Source organism: Molothrus aeneus, chromosome 3, assembly GCF_037042795.1.
Source record: "Molothrus aeneus isolate 106 chromosome 3, BPBGC_Maene_1.0, whole genome shotgun sequence".
Classification (NCBI taxonomy): domain Eukaryota; kingdom Metazoa; phylum Chordata; class Aves; order Passeriformes; family Icteridae; genus Molothrus; species Molothrus aeneus.
In genome coordinates, this window is record NC_089648.1 from 61,975,655 (window position 1) to 61,998,095 (window position 22,441).

The following is a 22,441-nucleotide window of genomic DNA, read 5'->3' on the forward strand; positions in this document are numbered from 1 at the left end:
TTGCTGTGATTCACACTGTATTATCTCACACCTACAGCACATTGTTTCTCCATTTAATGAACTCAAATTTCTGCCGCATAACAGCAGCCCCACAGACATTAAACTTCACTCCTTAAGTGCTTCCTTTAGCCAAGAGACAGCTGAGAATATTCATTATTGCTAATGGTGTTTCTTCATTTTTTTTGTTGACCTTTCTGGGGTTCATGCTGTTGCCACCAGGTATAGCACAACATTGCGATGATCCCTGTTTCCCACCTGGTAAAGACCTTCTGCCTGCAGTGTTCTGAAGATGTGTGTGACTGATAACAAAGCATGGGCACGAGCAGAGGCCAGCACAGGGCAGCACTGCTTCTCAGCTAACCCCAACTCCACTGGGCTGGGGCTTGCAGCAGCCTGTTCCTCATTTTCTCGTCATGCTTGAAGTAGATCTGACAGCTAAAACATGCCCCCAGCCAGGAGAGTCCCAGGAAATGGTGTCAAGCTGAGGTACTAATTTTACACTTTTAGTGCCCTTTAAAGGGCATTACAGATACCCTGACAGATCCAAAGATCTGTGTTCTTAGTCAGAGAACTGAACCCATAGAATGGGAAAAAATAAAGCTTCAAATTATTTTAGATCTGTTTCAGAAAGCACCAACTAATGAAGATCTGAATCAAAACCTTCCAGCTATTATCAAATCAAGTCATATAAACTACATCTAAAGCCCATCCTAAACATACACTCCTATCCACATGCAGGGCTATGTCAAATGGACCTGATATTACTCACTTACTTTGTGAGAGTTTGTGAATTTCTTTCTAAATTTTGCCAAGTAAATTATAACCGCTTTTTTCTTCCCTTTCAGGTGAGGTTTCCTCTATGAACTTAACCTCAATATAATTATCTAAGGTTGATATTAGAAAGAGACAGATACAGGCTGTAGTCTTAATATTTACAATATATGTACTTATTAAATGGAAATTACTGAGAAAGCTGACTCAGCACCTTTGGACAGTTTTTATATCTAATACAATTAAATATTCAGTTAGTATTTTTATACTAATAATTCAGTGGTACCCACCAGAGTTTTACCTGTTTATGGCTTAGAGCTATAAGCTTGACAAAACTGTTAGTCCATGAAACAGAAACATATGACCTAAGGACAGTTATGCTGATAAACTGGGACATTACTAATAGGAGACTGTGTATATTGAGTTCAGTATCTTAAATGCTACTTTTTAAAAGATCACAGAGTAGAAAGAATGAAACTTAAAAATATATAAAATTTATAATTAAAATATAGTTCTCTATATTTATAATAGAATATTTTACCAGGAATGAAATATGTTTTATTACCAAAAGCTAGTGTTCGGCTTTTGTATTTTATCAAACACAACAGACATTCTCTGTCTTCATCAGCTGTACCTTGTCAGTGTCAATGAAGTAGTTTATATCTCACAGATCAATCTTTGCAGCAGATAATTACCATCACTCGTAACTTAATTGCATTCCATTCACCGGAGTCAAAATATGTAATTGATGTAAATCCAAAAATTATTAACTAATTTGCTGTGATTCATTAAAAAAAAAAAAGGCCACCTTAACACAGGTTGAACACTGAGTATACATTTAACCATTTGACAGGCAAAAAAGATTGATAGGAAACTACATTTCTCACAGAGTTACTAAGACTCGAATGAAGACTGAAGTGATTTGCACAGATAATCAATTAGTCACTTTTTGTTGTGCACTTCACAGGAATAAATGACACAGACTATTAAACATAACCAAATTTGCTTGAGAGGCTACAGCTAATCATACCATGTGATTACTCAATTCTTGTTTCCAAACATCACTTTTAAAGTACCCATTATCAGTCCTGATGAAAAAAAAGGGGTTTTCTGTTCAAAAATTCTTTGTCATGTTATGAAAATTTCCTTCTATCTTCTTGTTAATGCCAATTGCAGGACTTGAGAACTTTGTCAGTGCCTGGTTTCAAGGAGCTGTGTTAAGTGTGGGTTATTAATTACCATTAAGGTTAAAATTTGATTTTAAAATAATTTGGAAGTAAGATTTTGAGCCAGAGAGACTTCAGAAATGATGAAATTAATTGCTCAGGACTGTTGTTCTCACATTTTTAATCAAATTACTGTTTCTCTACCACTAATGCTAGAGAACTACAAAGAACTGTAGCACTTTATGTGCTGTTTCAAATTACATAGGAATTTTTTAGAAGTACCTACAACATATCTGATGCTATTTCTTAGATAATTAGTTTAAATATATTTGCATATGTTTAGTATGGAAAATCCAAATAATTTTCCAGATATCTCCAATAGCTAACAAACATTCTCCAATCAAATTCAATTGAGTTGTCCTAGGATAAGATTTCTTTGAAATCTTAGTAGTATACAAATTCCTTCTATTTGATTGAAATTCTTCCTCTGTCAGCTTTAACTCTTCCAAATTTCATCATTTTTCAGAAGGTTCTGGAATTCTGATGTTTCCTCTGAAAACAAAACAACAAAACTGTTACTATGCTCACTAGTGAACATGCCAGCACAAGAAAGAGGAATTTTTACTGATCTGAAAAACATCTTTTATACTGTAGCAAGTTATAAAATACTTTGACAAACAAAGCATTCTAGCAATGCATTTTTGTGGAATCAGTGGTGTTCTGGAACATAAGTAATTTATCAAGGGGAATAGTTGTATAGTCCTGGCGTTAATTATGAATGTAAAGTTACAAGTCTAAGTGCTTAGCCAAAGTGTGCAATAACAAGAAGGATTTAAATGTGAAACAACATCACTAGCAGGATCCATGTCACGTATATCAGTAATAGGAAAATAAGATGGTGCGTCCATGCTAATTTTTCAGACTTCCTTTCTAGTCAATGGAAAGGAGTGGGTATCTTTGGAAATTGATTCATGTAACCCTAAAACAGATTTCAGAGGAAAGAGAGACACTTGTCTTCTGAAGGTCACAATATGTCTTTCTGAACTGGCTTTTGAGGGAGTTTAGGAACACCAGGGATTAAGTCTCCTTTCAGGTATATTTCACTAAATAGGATAATCTGAATTTAAACTGTGATTAAAGGTAATTATGTAGTGTCAACTAAATATTAATTGTATGTTTCTGAGCTTTACCTCCTCAGTAACCATTTACTTCGTTTCCCCTCCTTCAACAGGCATTTATAAATTGTTTACTATTTTATCTAAGACTTAAAAGTTGGCTCAATCTCTATTTAAAAGTTAAACAAAAGCTTAAACTTCACAAGTCTATATCTATCTGAGAAATATTCTGAGAAATAACCTCTTTACAATTTAAATGCAAAATCCTGCCTCCTCTGCTTCCAGAGCAATGGATTTTATGTGATAGATGATGTATCAATTACAGTTTAGATCAATTATATTAATCTAAAATAATATTAGTTATAGCTATAGATTAGTTACAAATTCTATATTACACATAATATGTTAGAAAAATAAATATATTGTGAGCTTACTTTTAAAATAATTAGTCTCCTAAGAAATGAGAATTTGGATGGAAGACTGCTAATCCAGTCAAATATGTTGACTAAAAGATGATTGCAAAAAATCTCATCACGTTTTCAATTGCTGGACATCTCTAAATTTAAAAATATGAAGCTCAAACTTTGTTATGAAAATCTGCATTCTTTCAGCTTCACTCTTGAAGTTAGAGTACGCAAATCTTCTGGAAATTATTGTCTTTCTTTGCATGTGTGTGAGGTACATTGAATCTCTGTACTTGTTAACACCAGAATTGTTTCATTTCCTTTGTATTTCATTCTACTAGGGACCTTGTAGCACCTGGTACTGTCAAAATTGTTGGGAGAACTAAAAGCATGGATTTAATCAGTCTTAATTTTCACTTCAGCATTACTTGATGTGGTGTTCTTAAGAATTCTAGAACACATCCTTACTATTAGCACTACTCTTAAAAATGTTGGAAATACAATTTAAACAGAAGATCAGTGCACAAAGACATAATTTTTCAGTTTCATGCCACTTGCATCAGACCACAAGTGAGCTCACAGTATCTGTTTAATACAAAATTTCATTTTGCAAATACCAATAAAATGTCCTCTACATAGCACCAAACTGATTTTTCAAAACTTTCTATGTTAAACAGGATTTGCAACTTGCACCTGTTAGCATAGGCATGACTGGACACACAATTTTGCCTCTGGACACTTATAATTTTAATCCCTTTTCATAGTGTGGTATGAAGATGTTATGAATTAAAGACCAGGATATGATGTTGAAGACTGATTCATCAGCAAAGATGGCTTGCCTTGGGGTGGTTGGAATAATTTCCTCTGCTCTCGATCTTGCACTTCTCTGAGCATTTCCCTTGCCTGCCCAGGGGGGACAGCTCTGCTTCCTGTGAAGCAGAAGCAGTTTTTGAGCTACTAGTTGACAGACCAGTTAATTAAAATAAATTGATACCAATTCTTGTTTAGTTTATAGCTGTAGTCCTTGCAGCTGTAAAAAACTGTGGCTGCAAAAGTAACTGAGCCCTTCCTAAGCAACCAGTGGGTAAAAGGAGGGTGGATAGCCACACTGAAAATAAAGGCAGCTGTCCAAAGTTAAACCATCCCTGCTTGTGAATCAAAATCTTGATTATGCCAAGATACCTCTGGCCATGTCCATTCTATTAGTCCACTTTAACTCCTTAGCACCTCTAGATTAAAGTGTAAATAGCATCAGAGGTCAGGTCATAAATTTACTTTTTAAGAGCCTAAGTATAGGTATTCTTTCTCCTGGTTAACGCTTGAGAAGACAATTTCTGGCAAATCACTTGAAAAAATTAAAACTCTACATCTCAATGCATGAAGACAATGCAAATAACTGTCATGCTAAACAAAGTAAATATTTGCTGGTTTACTACTCAATCTTTCTGAATAAAATAGTGTGCATGATAGTGCACCAAATGAATTTCTTTATAACTCTGTCATTGCATCATGTCATACCTTTAATTTATTTGATGTGTCTGATTGTTCAGCAGCACATACCTGTATAATACAATTTTCACAAAATATGAACTATAATATTTCTTTGGTCTGCATTATCAACAAGCAGATGCAAACCAAGAGAAAGTCAGCCTGGTCTCTTGTGTTTCAGAATAATTAATTAGAAATAAAATGAACATGAATAGTGATTCATTTATATTTCAAATAAAGCTACATCTAAGTTTTGTTACAGCACTTTAAGAAAATACTTAATAAGCACTTTTCCTACTGCTGTCACTGAAAAAGTTCCTTTAAGCCTGCACCTTGCATGATTTTTAGCCTGCAAGTCCATGTGAGACTTCTTTTCATTTTGGCTTGTGAGTCAGAACACTGCAATCAGAAGTAGTTCTGAATAGATTTGTCTTTAGCTTCCTACTAAAATCTTTACCTACAGAAAGACAAGAGAGGTATGGTTCCCACCTTGATAATGTTAAATTCAGGGTACATATCTCTATCGAAACTCCTGGGAGCAAGACTAGGCCAAAAGCTCAAATCACATTTGAAGTCTACCTTCAGTTGCCTATATTTGTGGAAAAGCTTTGCACAGACCAGGAAATGACTCAGTCTGCAGTTTCAAGTACAATGGGCAGTAACATGGACTGAATGAGAGTTTTCCCTCTTCCTAAGCAATGTTTGATACACAGTTCAAGAAAATAGAAAATTGCTGCACAGAATGGTCAGAATTCTGTCAGAGATGGGAAAGTCCCTCTGAAGTAGTGTGTCAGGTATGGAGAAATATGGTGAAGTCCCAATTGGAAAAGCCTTTAAGGGAGTACTAGTATTAGCCACTGATGGCTGCGCTGCCTGAGTGTGGATCCAGTGTGGAGCAGAAGTCTCACTTCCATCAGAGGTTCCAGGAACGTGACAGACATGAGATTGCACAGCTTCCTTGTTTCCCAAGCTGTTTGCCTACAGGGGCAGTAAGACCAGAACAAGTTAAGTATGCACTTGTGCACAAGTGTACGCAAAAGAAATTCTAGAAAAGTTGTGAGAGAAAAACCAGAATCACAGGAGTATGAGTTTGAAAGTAGCAGTCTCTGTGCCACGATTTGCATCCATGTTTATTCTGAGCTCAGGTTAATTTTGGTCTGAGTACGCACAGCTTTCTTCTTCCCATCCTGTATGTGTGGTCTATGACAATGATGTGACCTGTCTGAGTAGCTAACCCAAGGCTCACCAATTTCTTCAGCCAGGACTTGTGTGAAGGAAGGAGCTCAATGGGGAGATGGAACATAATTGGGACTGAATCCTAGATGGGCATCAAGAGGCAGGGGATCTGAGATTAAAAACTGGGCTGAAATGAAGCAATTATCTAAGATGAAGAATATTAGAATGAAATCCATACTCATATTTTGCCCAGCCAAGCCCCAGAAGGAGAGCCAGAACTTGGAGTACAACATCAAACCAAATTGTACATTGGGTCCTTAATCACTCTGTGAACAAGTGCAATAAGATACAGTTTATACCAGCCTTCCACAGGAAGGAGAGCTGTCCTCAAATGCTTGAATAATAAAAATTAACATTCACAATCCTTGTTTCTGCTAAAAGAGGTAGTATAATAAGTCCTGTATAAAATGAAGATGAACTTTTACTACTGAAGGAGTTGCTTGGTTTGGGTTCTTTTTTCAAATCGCTTTTGTTTTAAACTCTGCACTCAGGAAGATCTGTTCACAAGCTCAGCACAGAACCACTGAGAATCATTCATGAGACACTGGAAGAGTCTTCTGATTGGATTTATGGCTTTTTTTCTTTACTGTCTGACATCGTATGGAGTGATGATGATGACAGTGATGAAGGTATTTGTAATGTAAAGACTTCTGTAACTGCTCTAACTGCTTTTTTACACGCATTAAAACGGCTTACTCAGCTTTTAACATCACAGACAAGAAGGTCAAACAAAAATGAAAAGTGAACATTGTTGCTAATAAAGCATCCACTGGCTATTTTAATCAGTAAATTGGTCTCTTTGTTAGCTTTCATCTCATGTTTAATGTACTATTACAGAAAAGCTGTCAGAATTAAATATGACCATTAGTACATCTTGAAGAAAAGAACACTAATTTATATACGACTTCAAAGCCACAACCAAAATATGCATCAGGATATTGCTTCGGAGAATGGAAATGACTGTTTTCTTTTAATCAGCAAGAATCTAAAGAACCCTGGAAAATATTCAAGATACATCAAGAAATTTAGAACTTTTTTCAATCTGACATATTGATAATGGGGCAATATATTGAAATGGAAAAAGAATATAACATTTCAACTGAACTTACGGGATTTTGGATGGCATATTGCAAATAATTCAGTTTACTAGAAATTATTTTGCCATTGTGGTACCATTCTTCATTACATAATCAGATAAAAAAAAAGTAAATTACTAATATTTTTATTTTGGAAATAACTCTCTTTCTGTTAATAAAAAACAAAAACTAAACCAAAACAAAAAATAAAACCGAGTTCCCCAGTATGAGCAGAGACTGCTCACAGTCAGTAGTGGATCATCATGTCACATCATATTGGTCATTCTGACAAGTGATTAGTGTAGGAGTGACATCTTCATTTCACGGTAGTTTATTTTACATTCCGTTTGGCTACACCAGAATATAATTAAAAAGTGACATGTACTGAAACTGACTTCTACCCATTTGTTCAGAAACCTGAGATATTACCAAGTGTTTACCTTTTAAATGTGTGCATGAGCTTTTTATATTAACATCCTATATGAATGCTAATAGATAGGCTGCTACACATGGGTCTGTGAATTGGGCATCCTATTCTGAGATATGATTTATAACTTGCAGAAAGCCAGTCTCTCCTAAGGCTGACAAACAGAAAAGATGAAAAATAGACAGCTTTGTAAAATTTGATCAGTGTGTATTTTTAGGATTTCATAGCTCCCAAAGCACATGCAAACTTTCAAATACCCAAGTGTCTAAGTGTTAATGGCAGTAGGAAAAGTCATGAAATACCTGACAGACAAAAATTCGAGATCTGATGTTTACTAGATTTGGAAACCTTAGCTCTGGCAGTGTTTTGCCCAAGTGGAATTTCATCATCAACCAGGAGTGTGAATAGGCAGCAAGGCATCTTACTGCACTATATCATAAAAATTAAGTGCTTTCAGCACCCTGCCCACTCTGTGCTGTAGTCAGTGCAGCTGAGGCTGCACCCAGGCCAGTCATTCGGGATCACTCCTTCCAATTCCATGTCCTACATGGAGGTGCAGTAACATAGTGCAGCAATCAAAGGCTTATAGTTACACTGAAATGGATTCTTTTTTTGCCTTGGCCATTTCTAGATTTACAATCTTGTTTAATTTCATATATACTTTATTTGGAATTTAAAAAGAGCCAGTGAGCCTTTCCTTAAAATGTGGAAACATGCATAAAGTAAAGTAAATTTTTAATTGTAGTCACAAGTTAATATTCAGAAGCATGAATAGAGATTTGGATATTTCCTTAGTTACTGCTGCACCTTGAATTTATCTACCCAAAACTCTACGGCAATTTAGATTTTTAATGAAAAATCCAAAATCTCAGAATTGATGCTTGTTATTTAGCATATAAAGAAGAAAAAAAATTTTTTGAAATAAAATGAGCCGACATGAAAGAAGGTGCTGTTTTTTGGTTTTGTTTTGTTTTGTGAGTTGTTTTTGCTTTGGTTTGGTTTGGGTTTTGTCGGTTTGTGTTTTTTTTTAATCTTTTCTCTCATACCTGTTTTTTTCTCTTGGTTTAGGTGAAGTGGAACCTTCCCTGAAAAAAGGTTGGTCAGTTGCTTGATAGTAGAGGGAAAATATTTAGTAATCTTTTTAAGAATTAATTGTATGTCTGTGATATAAATTCTGACAATAGTTACATGGCAGTCTACTAGCCTTTTCAGTGGTGCTCTAGCAAACCTCTTTAATGTAAAACACAAATAATAATGTTTACTGAGCTGTTTGTTGTAAGAATTTGTAAGAATTCTTTACTATTTCATTATTAACTTACTATTTCATTACTCTTTATTATTTAATTATTACAGAAAATCTGAAAAAAAAATATAAAAATAGAATTACAGAAATGTTATTTATGTCCTTGCCATGCTTGTGGGGCTTCTCTTAATGCAAAGGAGTTATATGTATGTCTGTAGAGAAATAAAGTTCAGGAATAATAATATGGAAAGTATATTTAGTGAGAAATAATGATGAGGTACTGTCAAGCATTTTACCTGAAGCCAACACAGGCCCCTAAAGGACTGCATCCTAGTCTTCTGAAAAAATTACTTAGTTATCATTGAATTTTTAAAGCAGACAAGTGAAGGAAGTAGGATTTATATTATAATCTTTATGGATATTGAAATTGTTTTGCTGAAACATAAAACTTATATTCAACTCCTATTAAATCAAAATGCAAATGTATTAGAAGGCTGGAATTACTGATGATAGAATGTAAATCTTTTCAAAACTAGGGCATGTTTTTTCTCCATATTTAGCAAAGCTGAAGAAAAGTAGGATGTGTAAGCAGCCCTATGTGAACTGAATTCGGAATCCATCAACTTCTCAAGGGGTAAATGCCCATATTGATAAATCCAACACCCCAGTTGCTTCTGGGATTACAATCCAGTTTTCTCTGAAGTTAAATGGAACTGGATCAGGCTTCTATTTAATGAAATAATCTGTCAATCTCAATCTGTAATCCAATTAATTAAAAGGCTTGAAGACCGGGAGCAGTTATCTTTCTATTGATGACTCCTCATGTTGGGAAAATTAACAGACAGTGTAGGAAAAGAGTCTCTCTTTTTAATTCATCTGTAAGAACTGTAACACCTTCAGCCTTGTGTCTTTTGCCATAGAGACAGGTGCATTTTTAATTTTACAGAAGATGCACAGAGCTGTAGCACACTGTTGGCAAGGATGTCCATGGTGGAATGTGTCTTCTCACCATGGGCCAGTGTAGGGGCCAGGCTGAAAGTGCTGTTACTTCATGGCTAGGAAGGCATAATCCTTAAAAAACATAAGGCATAATCCATAAAAACACTATGGACAGCACCATGCTCAGCATTGCAATCCCTTCTCTAGAAATCGGTGATATAGGCCTTATCCATTGTACTGGGGCAGAAAGACATAGAAACAGAATTTGGAGAAGTCATCTAAATACGCTCAAGGCTGTGTAAATTGTAAGCAATTGGAAGTTACTGTATGGTTGTTTGGACCCAAAATTGCTCCATCCAGGGAGTTGAGTATCTAACTGCCAGCTGGGAATGTTTTCCTCACTGTTCAAAGCTTCTGGCACTGGACATGAATCCTGAGAGGGTCTTCTATCTTTGGTATAAAGGAAATGGACAAGAACCTGGTGATTTCTCCTGATCTGGTACCTTACAGGATAATGCAGCCACACAGATGTGAAAAGGCCCAAATTCAAACATGTTTCACCTTCCAGACAGTAAAACAAATTTTGAGTGGGCTTTTCCACTTCCTGAATGTGTGCTCAAGATTTTCCTTCTGTCTTTTAGAGTACAAGCATTCTCATCCTTGTGTCCCTGCACAACACTTTCTCTTGACTGTGCCTGCTGAAGATAGTGCCCCTTTCTGTCATAAGTATTGCCATAAGCTTTCACATAGCAACATCCTCAAATAACTTACCATCCCCAGGTGACTGGAGGTCTCCATTTCATCCTGGCAGCCAGGATCTGGCCTTGTTTGTACTTGATTTTGTCACCTCTTTTACAGAGCTACAGAAATACAACATATGTGGCCTGAAGCCATGAGTCCCTTGCAAATGCCAGTGCAGAGTACTGCACGTGTCTCCTCAGTGACCGACACCTCTCAGCCCCTCAGAGTTATTCCTGTCTCTCTGCAGACTCCTCTTAAAACTGTATAAACATCAAGGAGCCTAATTTCTGGGGTCTAAGGCTAAACAGAAGCTTTCTGAGAGTTCTGTGGTGTAGTGTCATGAACAGCTTTTCTCCTTAGGCGCAGTGAAATTCTCTCCCAGAGCTGAAGGTCATGAGCACAGAAGGCAGAGCCCTGGGAGGTGAGCTGAGGGCTCAGGTGAGCTCCTGCAGGTAGCACTCTCACAATCAACACAATCTGCTCCCCTGAGCACAAGGTGCAGAGCTCTCCAAGCAGCTTCTCTCAACTAATTTGTGCTGTCATTTACATGGTCCATAAATAAGACTTCCAGAAGAAAAGCTTTCTAAAACAAAACAAAACAAAACAAGACATGGCATTGGTGATTCTTTCCATGTTGCTGTTGTTAGGGCTGGACCCAAAAGAAGACCACCTATACAAATCTGGAGATTTTTGGGTGTCAAAACTTTAATTTTATTCATAAAACTTTAGTTTTATTCATAAAATTAGAACCAAATATTTTGGTTTGGAGTTTTCTCTACCTACTTGTAAAGGGCCATTTCTGCATTAAAATCCCTTCTACTCTGAGCAGCAATTTCATCTATAGCTTTATGAAAGATTCTTCTTTAGGTGACACTGGCATTTGAGCATTCTAAACAAGAAAAAAAATACTAGTGAGATTGTGCACTACACTACTGCTGTCTCCAGAATATGAACAAATTGACATTTTTCACATTTTTAAGGAAAATCTCTCTCAAATTTCATTCTGGAAATGTGCACTATGGTTGCTGGGCCTGATATTTAAGTGCTTCTATTGGATTTAACTCAAAGTTAGTGTGGTATTCATTAATAGAATGAGAATTTTTGAAAAATCTCCATATCTGCTTTTAGTGAATGGAAAAGCCTTCACTCTAGCAGCCTTTTTGAATGCTAAAATATTTGCACAAAATTTACGTTATAATATAATATAGTAACTGAAAAAATGAGATTGCTGATATCACAGTACAATTGTATATTGGAAAAAATTCAAGGGGAGTGGCAAGGACATTGTCTAGCCATGAAAGAGGAAAAGTCTAATCATAATTATGATCCCAAAGAAAGCAAAGATCACTTTCCTAGAGATGTAAATTAAAAGCAAAGATAATAGAAGTACAAGTAATGACAATGGGCTTCCACAGGCAATGGGATTAATATCAGTTTCAGAATCCTTTGAAGATATGAAAATATTTCTCAAGCACCTTTTTTTTATTGCAATTACTTTTGCCAGTCCAAGTCTTATCACTAATATTTATCTTCAATAATTGAAAAGAATGAGCATTTAATATTGTCTGGCAAAGTAGTATTCTTCGATGGACATGGAGAATGATTATGCTGGAGGGGACTTTGCAGTCTTTAACAATACATATTCTCAACATACAAAAACTATAGGGCATTTTCACAAGTGGCAGAGAGGTTTAATTCTTTCGGGCTTAATTTGCTTTTAGTTTCATTTTTTTCTATAATAATAATAATAGTTATGACTAATAATCTTGTTCATTTTTTCAGGGTTAGTTTCACCTTTAGACACATCCTATTATTTGAGAGCTGCATGCCTGTATGTTTTTACTAGAAATTATTACTATAAAAAAGAAAGTGGAGGGTGTTTTGTTTGTTTGCTTGTTTGTTTTTGTGAGCACTACTGGCCTCAGTTGTAAGTTTGGAAAGGAGTTGACAAAACACAAATTTGGAAATAAAGATGTGAAAATAGTAAAGAGCTACAAACACTTCAACATTGAGAACCATGCCTAAAAAGGTCTTTATTAAATTGAAAATAATTTTAGTTTCAATAAATACTATTCAATTAAAAAGCAGAGAAAAAAATAAAGCACCATTTTGACAGTTATCCATCTCAGGATTACCGAAAAGTTTCATTATAGGCATAAGATTATTCTTACCAACAATCAAAAGAAATGTTTCCTTCAAGTAGAGATGGATCTTTAATTTTCTGTGAGTTAGTGTATATGTGAGACAGAAACATATGTTTTTGACTTTTTTCTTAGAAAAATGTGATTTAAAAAATCATAAATTGCAACAAAAAGCCAACACAGACTAGAAATTTCTGTTAAAGGTCACAAGAAATTTTGTAAAAGACAAATAAACTTTTTGGCAAGGCACCTTATCCATCTGTCTTCAGCTCAAATTAGAGTATCATTGCCAGAGTATTAGGCTGGTTATTAATATGCTGAAGACACATCATGCTCTTAAAAGATATGTCAGCTTCTAAGGGGATTGTCAGTTACACTGACTCACCCTCAGCAGCTCTGGCCAAGGTGTAGTTCCCCAGACCTGAGGGCAGACACCCACTCCTATTAACCCCTTCTCCACGCCAAGGTTAGGCCAGTCAGAATTTATTCAGCACAATCTATTGGCTTGTTCAGGCCTGGGTATCGATCTCTGCTAACAATGTGCTCCCAAAAGGAAAGGTTCTCAGACCAGAAAATTTCCTGCATAGTTTTTTGGTGCAGTGATCAAGTAAACAAATATCAGTCCTACAATTTATCATGTATGTTAGACTGTTTTTAACAGTCTAACAGAATGCAGGATTAGACCAGAAGCTCAGCTGACTCAGTGGATGGGACAGAAGTCCTTATTGCTGCCTTAGAGTGACCAGTGCAAATGCCTCAAAAAGTATATCAGAACTATTAAAAATATAGTTATAATTTCCCATACTCCAAGCATTTTCCCCACTGAAAACAGTGTTTGCATGGCTGTAATCCATCTACAACTTCTTGTGAACCCAAGGCTACAGGCAGTTTGGAAATGAGCTAGAGACAATAAATTCAGAATACCATAAATGCAATCTGAAAACTGTGTTACCAGTGTAGTTGTCATATATGTGCCTTAAAAAATAATTAGACAGTTCCATTCATCCCTAAAGCATATACCTATTTGTACTGAAAATGCCTTCTGAATTCAGTTTCTTTTATGTTGCTGTATGGTAATGTTCACTTCTCTGTTATGAGTTGCTATTAAAGATCTCACTAAAAGGCTTTTGCTGTTTCCCTAGGTTACACTTTACTATAAAGCATTTTGCATACCTTTGTGTAAAGTACTCTCTGTGTTAAAAGATGGAAATCATTGATTGGTTCAATTCTCAGATGTTAAAGTGCTTTTCCAGATATGGAGTTTTTTTACACTTTTCATTTTTGTGGCATCCATTTCTGTTATGAATGTTCTTTTAACAATTTCATCTGGTTTTACTTACATTGATCAGTACAGCAATTGCATATCCACCATAAATTAGCATCTTGTAAAAGAAAGAAAATATTTTCCATATTACACAGATGAAAAAAGGCAATATACTGCAAGGGTACAGGGATGTTCAATTGTAGTTCTTTTGCCTTTTGCAGAATAGTGATTTGTTTTCAGCTTGACCTGAAACTTTTCAATCCAAACTTACCAACTACATTTTAAAAGAGAAAGAATTTTGGGCTGCAAGGCTGGTAGGGACTCTGGACAGAAGTGTTAGAAGAGAGATTTGCAGCTGTTGAAGGTATCCTTTTAAATCAGGGAAAACCTTAAGTGAAGATAATGATGCAATCTTTATGGAAATCTTAATTTGTGCCCCAGTAATGGAGCTCTGGGGAGGTTCTCACTTTGAGAGAAGAGGGTGTTAAGCAGATCCCCACTGGCTTGAGTCTGCTGTGCCTGACCTGGAAAATGAACAACTTTTCCAAAACTCAGTTAAAGGCACAGCATCACAACTGGGGGGCTTGCATATTTCTGAGTGAACTCAGATCCCTTCACAGTTACTGCTGTGCCAAGGAGAGGATGTAGCAAATGGAGCCCATGCTCATGACCCACAGAAACTTCTCTCTTCTGCATGCCAAACCCCTGAAATAAAATCAATTGGATCCAAATGTGATTGAATTTGCCAAGGAATGACTATTTACAGACTAATGCAGTAAGGTAGAATCTGCAGAGATCATGTTTTTGAAATCTTGGTCAAGGAAGTCAGTCTGTGATCTCTTTTTATTGTATTTTTAACATCTTTCAAAAACAAAGAGACAAAACCAAAAGACCCAATCAAACAACAATTAAATAGATTTGTATGGAAAAAGATTTCCTTGGTGCTAATCAAGATTAGAGATTTTAGGTACAGTTGTATATATAATTTTGCTCTAAGATGCCTACAAGCCTTGCCTGCATTTTCTTCTTTAGAAAATTACACTCAATTAAATGCAGACTGATAAAATTGGCTATGAAAAATATCATTTACCAGTGGACCAGTAACACCTTGCAGACTGGCATCCATAAGGCAAACCGTGTCAAGAAAATTTCATGTTCCACTGGTTTTGATCATGCGGCTCTATCTCTGATTTGTTTGAGTAAAGAGGTTGTCTGTCTTTTGGTTCTTGATTTTAATCAAAGTACAAATAGCATTCCTTTTTTGATTTTAGAGCCTAAAGGTACAGGACTGTTGTCTGGGAAGGAAAAACACAGCCTTAACATCTTTATATATGTTAAAAATAAAACTTTATGTTAAAATTTATAGGATTGAAAACTTTTAATATCTTCCACTTTCAGTTCTTTCAAAAGCTCAGTCATTAAAATTCCACCGTAAAAATCTGCATATGGTCTTCATGAAGAATGCCAGTCATGCTTACAGGACAATTAGTCAAAGATAATTGGAAGTACCTCCCTCCCTGCAAAAACCTTTCTGATAAGGCTTTTCTGTTTCAAATGGAAACCTTACCATAATAAAAACAAGACTCAACATAATAATAATAATATTAAAATAATAATTACAACAACAACAACAACAAAGTATTTGGGAAGGGGAGGGAAATGAAGGGAAGAGAATACTCAGTTTAACAAGACAAATGGAATTTGACATGGCACTTCCCTTCCCTTCCCTTCCCTTCCCTTCCCTTCCCTTCCCTTCCCTTCCCTTCCCTTCCCTTCCCTTCCCTTCCCTTCCCTAAAAGGAAGAAGAAACCTTAATTCTCACTCTAACATGTAATTCCCAAAGAGCTGGATAAAAAATTCTGAAATCATATTTAGCAGGTGCTGTGATCTGGTTCCTCATGTCGTGGATGAGCACACGAACTGTTCAGCCTGAAGTTGCTTTGAGTCCCCAGAACAGGGCAGGATCTACAAAAACACTGAGGATGAGACTGTGCTACTGGCAAGATGGTAGGGAAGTCACCAGGATAAGCCATATACGTCACTCAGACTTTCCAACACTGAATGCTGGTATTTAAGGCCTTCTGTTACACTGCCTTTGGTTCCTGGATATGGGCACAATAAAAAAATACACCAGTTTAATTCCCCAATCAAGTATTTCCTGCTTGCCTTTTTTTTTTTTTGCCTTTTTTTGGTTTTTTTTTTTTTTGGTTTTTTGTTTTTTCCCTGCACTTTTTTCCTGTTGCACGGTGATTTTTGGTTTTGCTGTGGGTGTTTTTGCCTGTAAAGCACAGCTATTTGATGTATTAGTAGTCAGATTGAAGTTGCTCTCATGCACAGCTTCCTCTCTTCTCCTCCTAGCCCCACAAGGATAACTGTCACCCTCACCAGCTGGTACTATCTAGATTAAAAATAGACATCAGCTGCACAATTGCAAATTTCTCCTGAGGATACCAACAGCAAGAGAGCAGACTACAATTCTTCACACAGAAAACTTCTAAAAGCACATTAGAAATTACATCTCCCATCTTCTAAAGCTCTTAACACCACTCACTCTAGCCTTGCCCTCAGTATCTGTTTCCACCAACTCTTCAGGATAATCAGCTACCTGCTACCAATTAGTCCTGATAAACTAGCAGGGATATAGCCTCACTAAATTGCTGGCAATAGCTGTAAGGATTTTAACTACTCAAAAGCAAATTATTAACCTCTGGCTCACCAGACTCTGAGTTGGACTAATTTTCCTTTTCACATTTAGATATTTGTAAGAGAGAGAATGTCAAGGCACTGAGGGTGTAAATCGCTGTGTTACCTGTAACAGCTGATGAAAAGGATGACCAGCTGGTAAAATATGTTAGGGAAAAAAATCTATTCTCATTTCATAGAAAATTCCATCTGCTTAATTATACCTTTAAAACACTAGATATATTAGAACTACATTCTTTCTTCACTGCAGTATTTAAGTAGAAACAGGTTGGCATTAAGCATGGAGGGTAATGTTGAATGTCAGTTTCAGAGGTAAATCCCCAGTTCCTTTGCTGACTTTCTGGGTTACCTTGGGCAAAGCATTCTTGTGTTTCAAATGGCGACTCTTTTTTTCCCTCACTTTGTCTCTTATATCATGCACATTTTTAATATGATTTTGGGGATTTTTTTAAAGGTATATTTAATCTGTAAGATGGAAACTCAGCGGAGGGTGAGGTGTAGGTGCTATTTCAACAATACCAGAATGCTACTCACCATTTTATCCACTAATGAAGCAAGATGCAAGGCTGTGCTTTCCCAGTAAGAGAAGAAATGCATCCCTCTTAAGTTTGAACTCCTGTGTTACAGAGATGAGATATTTATATCATGTCATAGCTCCATGTGGTACCTAAAGTAATTCATGTAGGCTAAGGCTCATAGATGCTATTATAACACAATAAAATTGAAATGGCTGGGAATAATGCTATCCATTTTACTATGTCATAAAAAAGGACATAACAAAAAATCAAAATCAGAAACACAAAGGCAGACAAAGGGAGCCAGGAGCCAGGAGAATCTCCTCATGCCCTCGCATGAGGGGCTGTGCTCTTCATTCACACTGATGCAAACCTGCACAGTGCTGACCCTTTAGTTCACACAGATTCAAGGGACTGAAATTATTTCTCCCATCTTGATCTTCCCGGAGCTAGAGTGCACAGCCAGGGCTCTGCTCTCGTTAGACGCTGTCAACTGCTGTTAATGAAAATTAGCTGGGTGGGGGGTGGGGAAGCTGCTGCCCAGACTCTCTTGCTCAGCAGAGATTTCCAGTAAAGCTTCCTGCAATACTGATCCTCAGCTGACTGCTAAGGTCTGTTTTGGGTCAACAGGACACAGATAAATCAGCCTGACAGCAATATAGTTGAGTGTGTCTCCTTTCAGCATCTTGAAACGGTCAGTGAGAAGATTCCTAGCTTTCCTTCTTGGACCTATTTAAAATAATCACCCTGTATGTTCTGTATGTCTGCACAAGACCTGAGGTCTATAGAGATTATCATCAAGCAGTATTCATATTTAAGGAAATACTTATCTATTCAAAACCCAAGAAACACAAGGGGAAAGATAATTTTTCATGTCTGCCTAATAATTTAAGAAAACAAACAATGAAATACAGCTTTTAAAATACATACTCCCTTACAATAATTTAATAAACTGTCCTGTCATCTCATAAAAAATCCGAATGGTTGCTGTGGTGACAAAGATTATCCTTGCTGCTGCTTGATTCTGTCATTTTTCTAAACATGAATTTGTAATATTTAGGATTTATTAACAATGTGTCGCACTGATAGAGATGAATTACATGCTTTAAACTGGCCATGTAAGTCTTCTATGATATTACAACCACTTTGTCAACTCAGCAATAAGATATGATGTGATTACTACAAAATTAAAGCTATTTGTCATAAAAGATGAAGCAGAGAGTATCAGAACTCTCATAAAACAACAACAAAAAATGTCCAATAATCTAATATGTTTCCTGATTTTAAATACTTTGAAGTTAACAAATAGTTGTTATTTTCTGTTTTGTAAATTGATTTCATTGAGCTTACATTAAGACTAGATTTATTTGTACTGGGAAAATTTGGGATGTAATGTGTCAGAATTGATGTGATCCAGACTGCAATTTTTTGTGATGGTTCAGGCTCTAATGGGAAGTTTGTGAAGATACTTTAAGAGTGTAAATGCATATATGCACGCACTTGTGTGTTAAGATGTACTTCACTTCTAGGAATTTGAGTATGTTTTCTTTGTAATGTGTGGTATCCTAATTGTAGCAGAAAATTAGATGAGGTTCTCAGTGTGGCCATCTAAAAAGGTATCTTTTTGTGCGATTTACTGGAATATTTGTTTGAAGCAAGTTTCACTACTGATACAGTGTGAACCTGATTTAAATAACTAGCTCTAGATCCATTGCTCCATACATATTTCCAGTCAAACTAGAAGTAATTTCCCTAAATCAAAAGTAATTTTAAAACTTTTTTTTTAAATAACAAGGATTTATTCTTATTTTATACTTATTTTTTCAAGAAAAATAGGCCTGTTTTCTGTAGTGAGACACATAATATAGGGTAGAAATGCAGCAGAGCTGAGGCATTTTAAAGCAAGCAAGGAATATGTGTCTGTGTGACTCTGCCTGAAAAATATGATTTATTCACATTCATCTCAGTATGTAGGGTGACCTCTTGAACTGGGTAAGATATGTCTCCACTGAATGTTGCAATGCAGAGGAAGTGACTCAGCTTTCTTTAAGTCCCCTGAGTCAGTGTTTGAAGGCAGTGGCATGGAAAACTGCTCAGATGTGCCCAGAGTTAGGGAGCAATCTTCCATCTGTTACTGTCTTGCACCATGCCTACCACTTATGGTACCTAAACTAGACCATGTAGCCATTTAAGCAAAACAGGTGGAAATGTTTGAAAATCCAGCAACAGGATTCTCTCAGTCAATAGAAATAAAATATCCTCACATATTTGAAATAAAAATAATCCAGGCTCAGCTGAAACACAGTAAATCAGTAGAGTATATTTCTTCCAATTCTCACCCTTTGAGGTTTATAGAACTATAAATGAACTGCCACCCAGGCTGCAAACAGCAAGAGGAGAAGTGAATAAAAACTTCTTTTAGCCTAATGACATCATATAATTAGCTTAGTTGTGTTTCCATACATTAGTGGTTAACAGCGATGTCTTTTACCCTTTATTACTCTTTATCTCAGTGAAAAAATATTTTCTCCATCTGAAGACAACATAGCCTGATGCCATAGAATAGCTATGTTTTTGCAAACCACACAATAATTATTTCAGATACCAAATACTGTACAATAAAAACATTCTGCATTATTTTCAAGGACTTATGTAAATATCTGGGAAGGGGAAATTTTGTTTCCTACTGGATTTCTTTGGCAATATGTATCCTGAGAAAATTACTAAGGTCGTAAGTGAAATATTTCAGTTGTCTTCAATAGGCATTAGAGTAGCTTAGACTTGAGATGTTATATGCATAGCTTTTCCTCTGTTGGATTAATTTTGGGGTCAGGGTTCTTGTTATTTAGACCCTGCATACCACAGGTAACACCGAAATACAAGAAGTCATCTCCCATTGAGTCTAGTGAGATTTGCATTTGTTTTTTTTCATACACTATTTTAGAGCAGTTTCCTTCTGCAGGAAATATGTGCACAGTATGATAACCCAGGCACTCTGTATAGTTTTAATGACTTCATTGCAGAGCTAAAATAAATGCTCTTTAAATTTCTACAACCGTGTGCAAAGAGGGCTACACACATTTGACTTAATTCTGGTTTGCTTTTTCAAAAATTCAGCATTTTACCTTTTTTTATATTATCCTGGTTTTGACACAATAAGGACAGTAGGAAAAAGATTTATATGGAGGTATATAGCAGCAATTTAATATCAATATTGCAGCTGAAAAATTTTGTTCAAAAGGAATGGCAAAACAAGGGCAGATAAATACTGTGCCCCTTCCTCCTCTAAGGAAGACAGTTCTCAGATTTTGGTGTACAGCATGATCAAAATGAGTCATTCTCCAAGACAACAATCCCTAACCTGGGAACTTTTATCTTTACAGTTTGTATAGAGCATTGAGTCTACCTTTTATTGTGTGTTGGACTTAACAATTCAGTATGTGAGCTTTAAAAGATTTAGAAAATGTAGTGAAAAGAACATTTTTCCTTCCAAAGGTAGTTTGGAAAACATAAAATATTAATCTTGGTAAACAACTCAAGATAAATACGAAAAATGTTTAGCAAATAATGTTTTTCTGAATCATGACCAACACATGTAATTGCATAGGTTTTACAGATCAGAAAAACTTATTCTTGCTTTTAAAAGTAGTTGTGTGGCTCAATTAAAAACAGAATAATTATTAAAGACACTTAATATTGTGATTTTTATCCAAATATATTTTCTATGTATATTTATAAAATTGAACTATATTGTATGTAACTCTGACTATGTAGGTGATAAAGCCATGGTGCAGCCATAATATTTTAAGCATTTTTAAATAATTTTTTTTAATATGAGAATGCATCTGATGTTTTTGTGTGTGAAAATTATTTTAATATTGACAAATCTGCGTTGCATTTTTTTTTCAGAAATTCAAAAACAGAAAACAGAGAGACCTGAAAAACGAACACCAGCAAAGGGTAAGTGGTTTTCTTGTCTATTTGCTCACACATATTTGTGTCACATACAGTGTCTTTGTTAACTACATAATTTTTGTTAACTTGGTTAACTATTCCTGTTGTATCATAGAAGCATTCAAACATCAGCTGGCACAGACTGCAAAGGATCAAAAATTCATGTATACCTAAGCATTAACAAAAAAAAAAAAATGTAATTTTATGCTTGTGTAGCTAGATTGAAAATGCACATTCATAATAAGATTCTCCTGCCCAAACTTTTCCAGAAATCTTTTTTCTAGTAAAAGTGCAAGAAAGTTGAGTGTTGATGAACTTCCTCTGGTGCAAAAGGCATGAAGTGAGTTGGGCAAGGAAAAAAGTAAATTTATAGGCCAGTGGGTGCCATCCAAGTTAGGAAGTCATAGCTAAGAGTGAGCCAGGTGTGTATCAGAGATAAGAAAAGTTCCATTTTAAGAACCTTCTCTTTTTCAAACTGTTTAATCTCCTATAACTGGCACTTTCCGAAAATGCACAGAGGAACTGGTTTGGACTGGTTTTCAGAGATCATACAAACAAAGGTGTTTTCTGGGATATCTGAAGGGCTGTTTTTGCCTAACAGAACTCCTCCATAAAAGCTAGGCCACATAAAACTTCATGAGCATCCCTCTAACACACTGGTGCTCAGCTTGATAGTGGCAGGAAGAAGAAAGAAGGAGGCTTATTAAAAATATTGTGTGTACACATACACCCTCCCTCATGCAATTATATTTATTTTTGCATGTATTCTCAGTGTGGTATTATAGTATTTTACACCTCTGTAAAATGTTTTTATGGTATTTTTCAGCTCCAGTTCTGTGCTAATCAGGGTCATCTGAACTGCCTAGAATGGTTTCCCAACTACTTAATAAATCATGTTTTATCAAAATGAATTTTTTAGGATACCAGTGGGCAAGTCAGACAATAATGAACTTAGATCCATTAGCAAGGATCCCAGTTAAGGTCTTTTCAAGCAAAGTAATCTAAAAACACAAATGATGTTGCAATCTTGGCCAAAACAGCCTCTTGTGTACCATTTAATCTATACAAAAGTGCATTTCTTTACACAAAATAATAACATTGTAGAAATTATAAGATGCCAGAAAAAAAAAGTGTTCAGGTGTCATTAGTTAAATCCCATTATTTATGTACCTGATAATGCAGTCTCTAGTTATACAATCAGTTGCTGAAGTACAAAACAATTTTTTTTTCTCTAATTTGTTTTCATGTTTTATCCTAA

At 35.8% G+C, this 22,441-nt stretch overlaps 1 protein-coding gene across 1 annotated transcript in view; it reads left to right on the top strand.

Annotated features, from left to right (window-relative positions):
* Positions 1-22,441, top strand: part of TRDN (triadin) — a 194,110-nt gene that overhangs the window by 13,839 nt on the left and 157,830 nt on the right. Inside the window, exons 3-6 of the mRNA XM_066546125.1 lie at positions 220-258; positions 6,672-6,809; positions 8,752-8,778; positions 21,139-21,189. Coding sequence (XP_066402222.1) covers positions 220-258; positions 6,672-6,809; positions 8,752-8,778; positions 21,139-21,189 — 255 coding nt within the window. The remainder of the gene's footprint in view (positions 1-219; positions 259-6,671; positions 6,810-8,751; positions 8,779-21,138; positions 21,190-22,441) is intronic.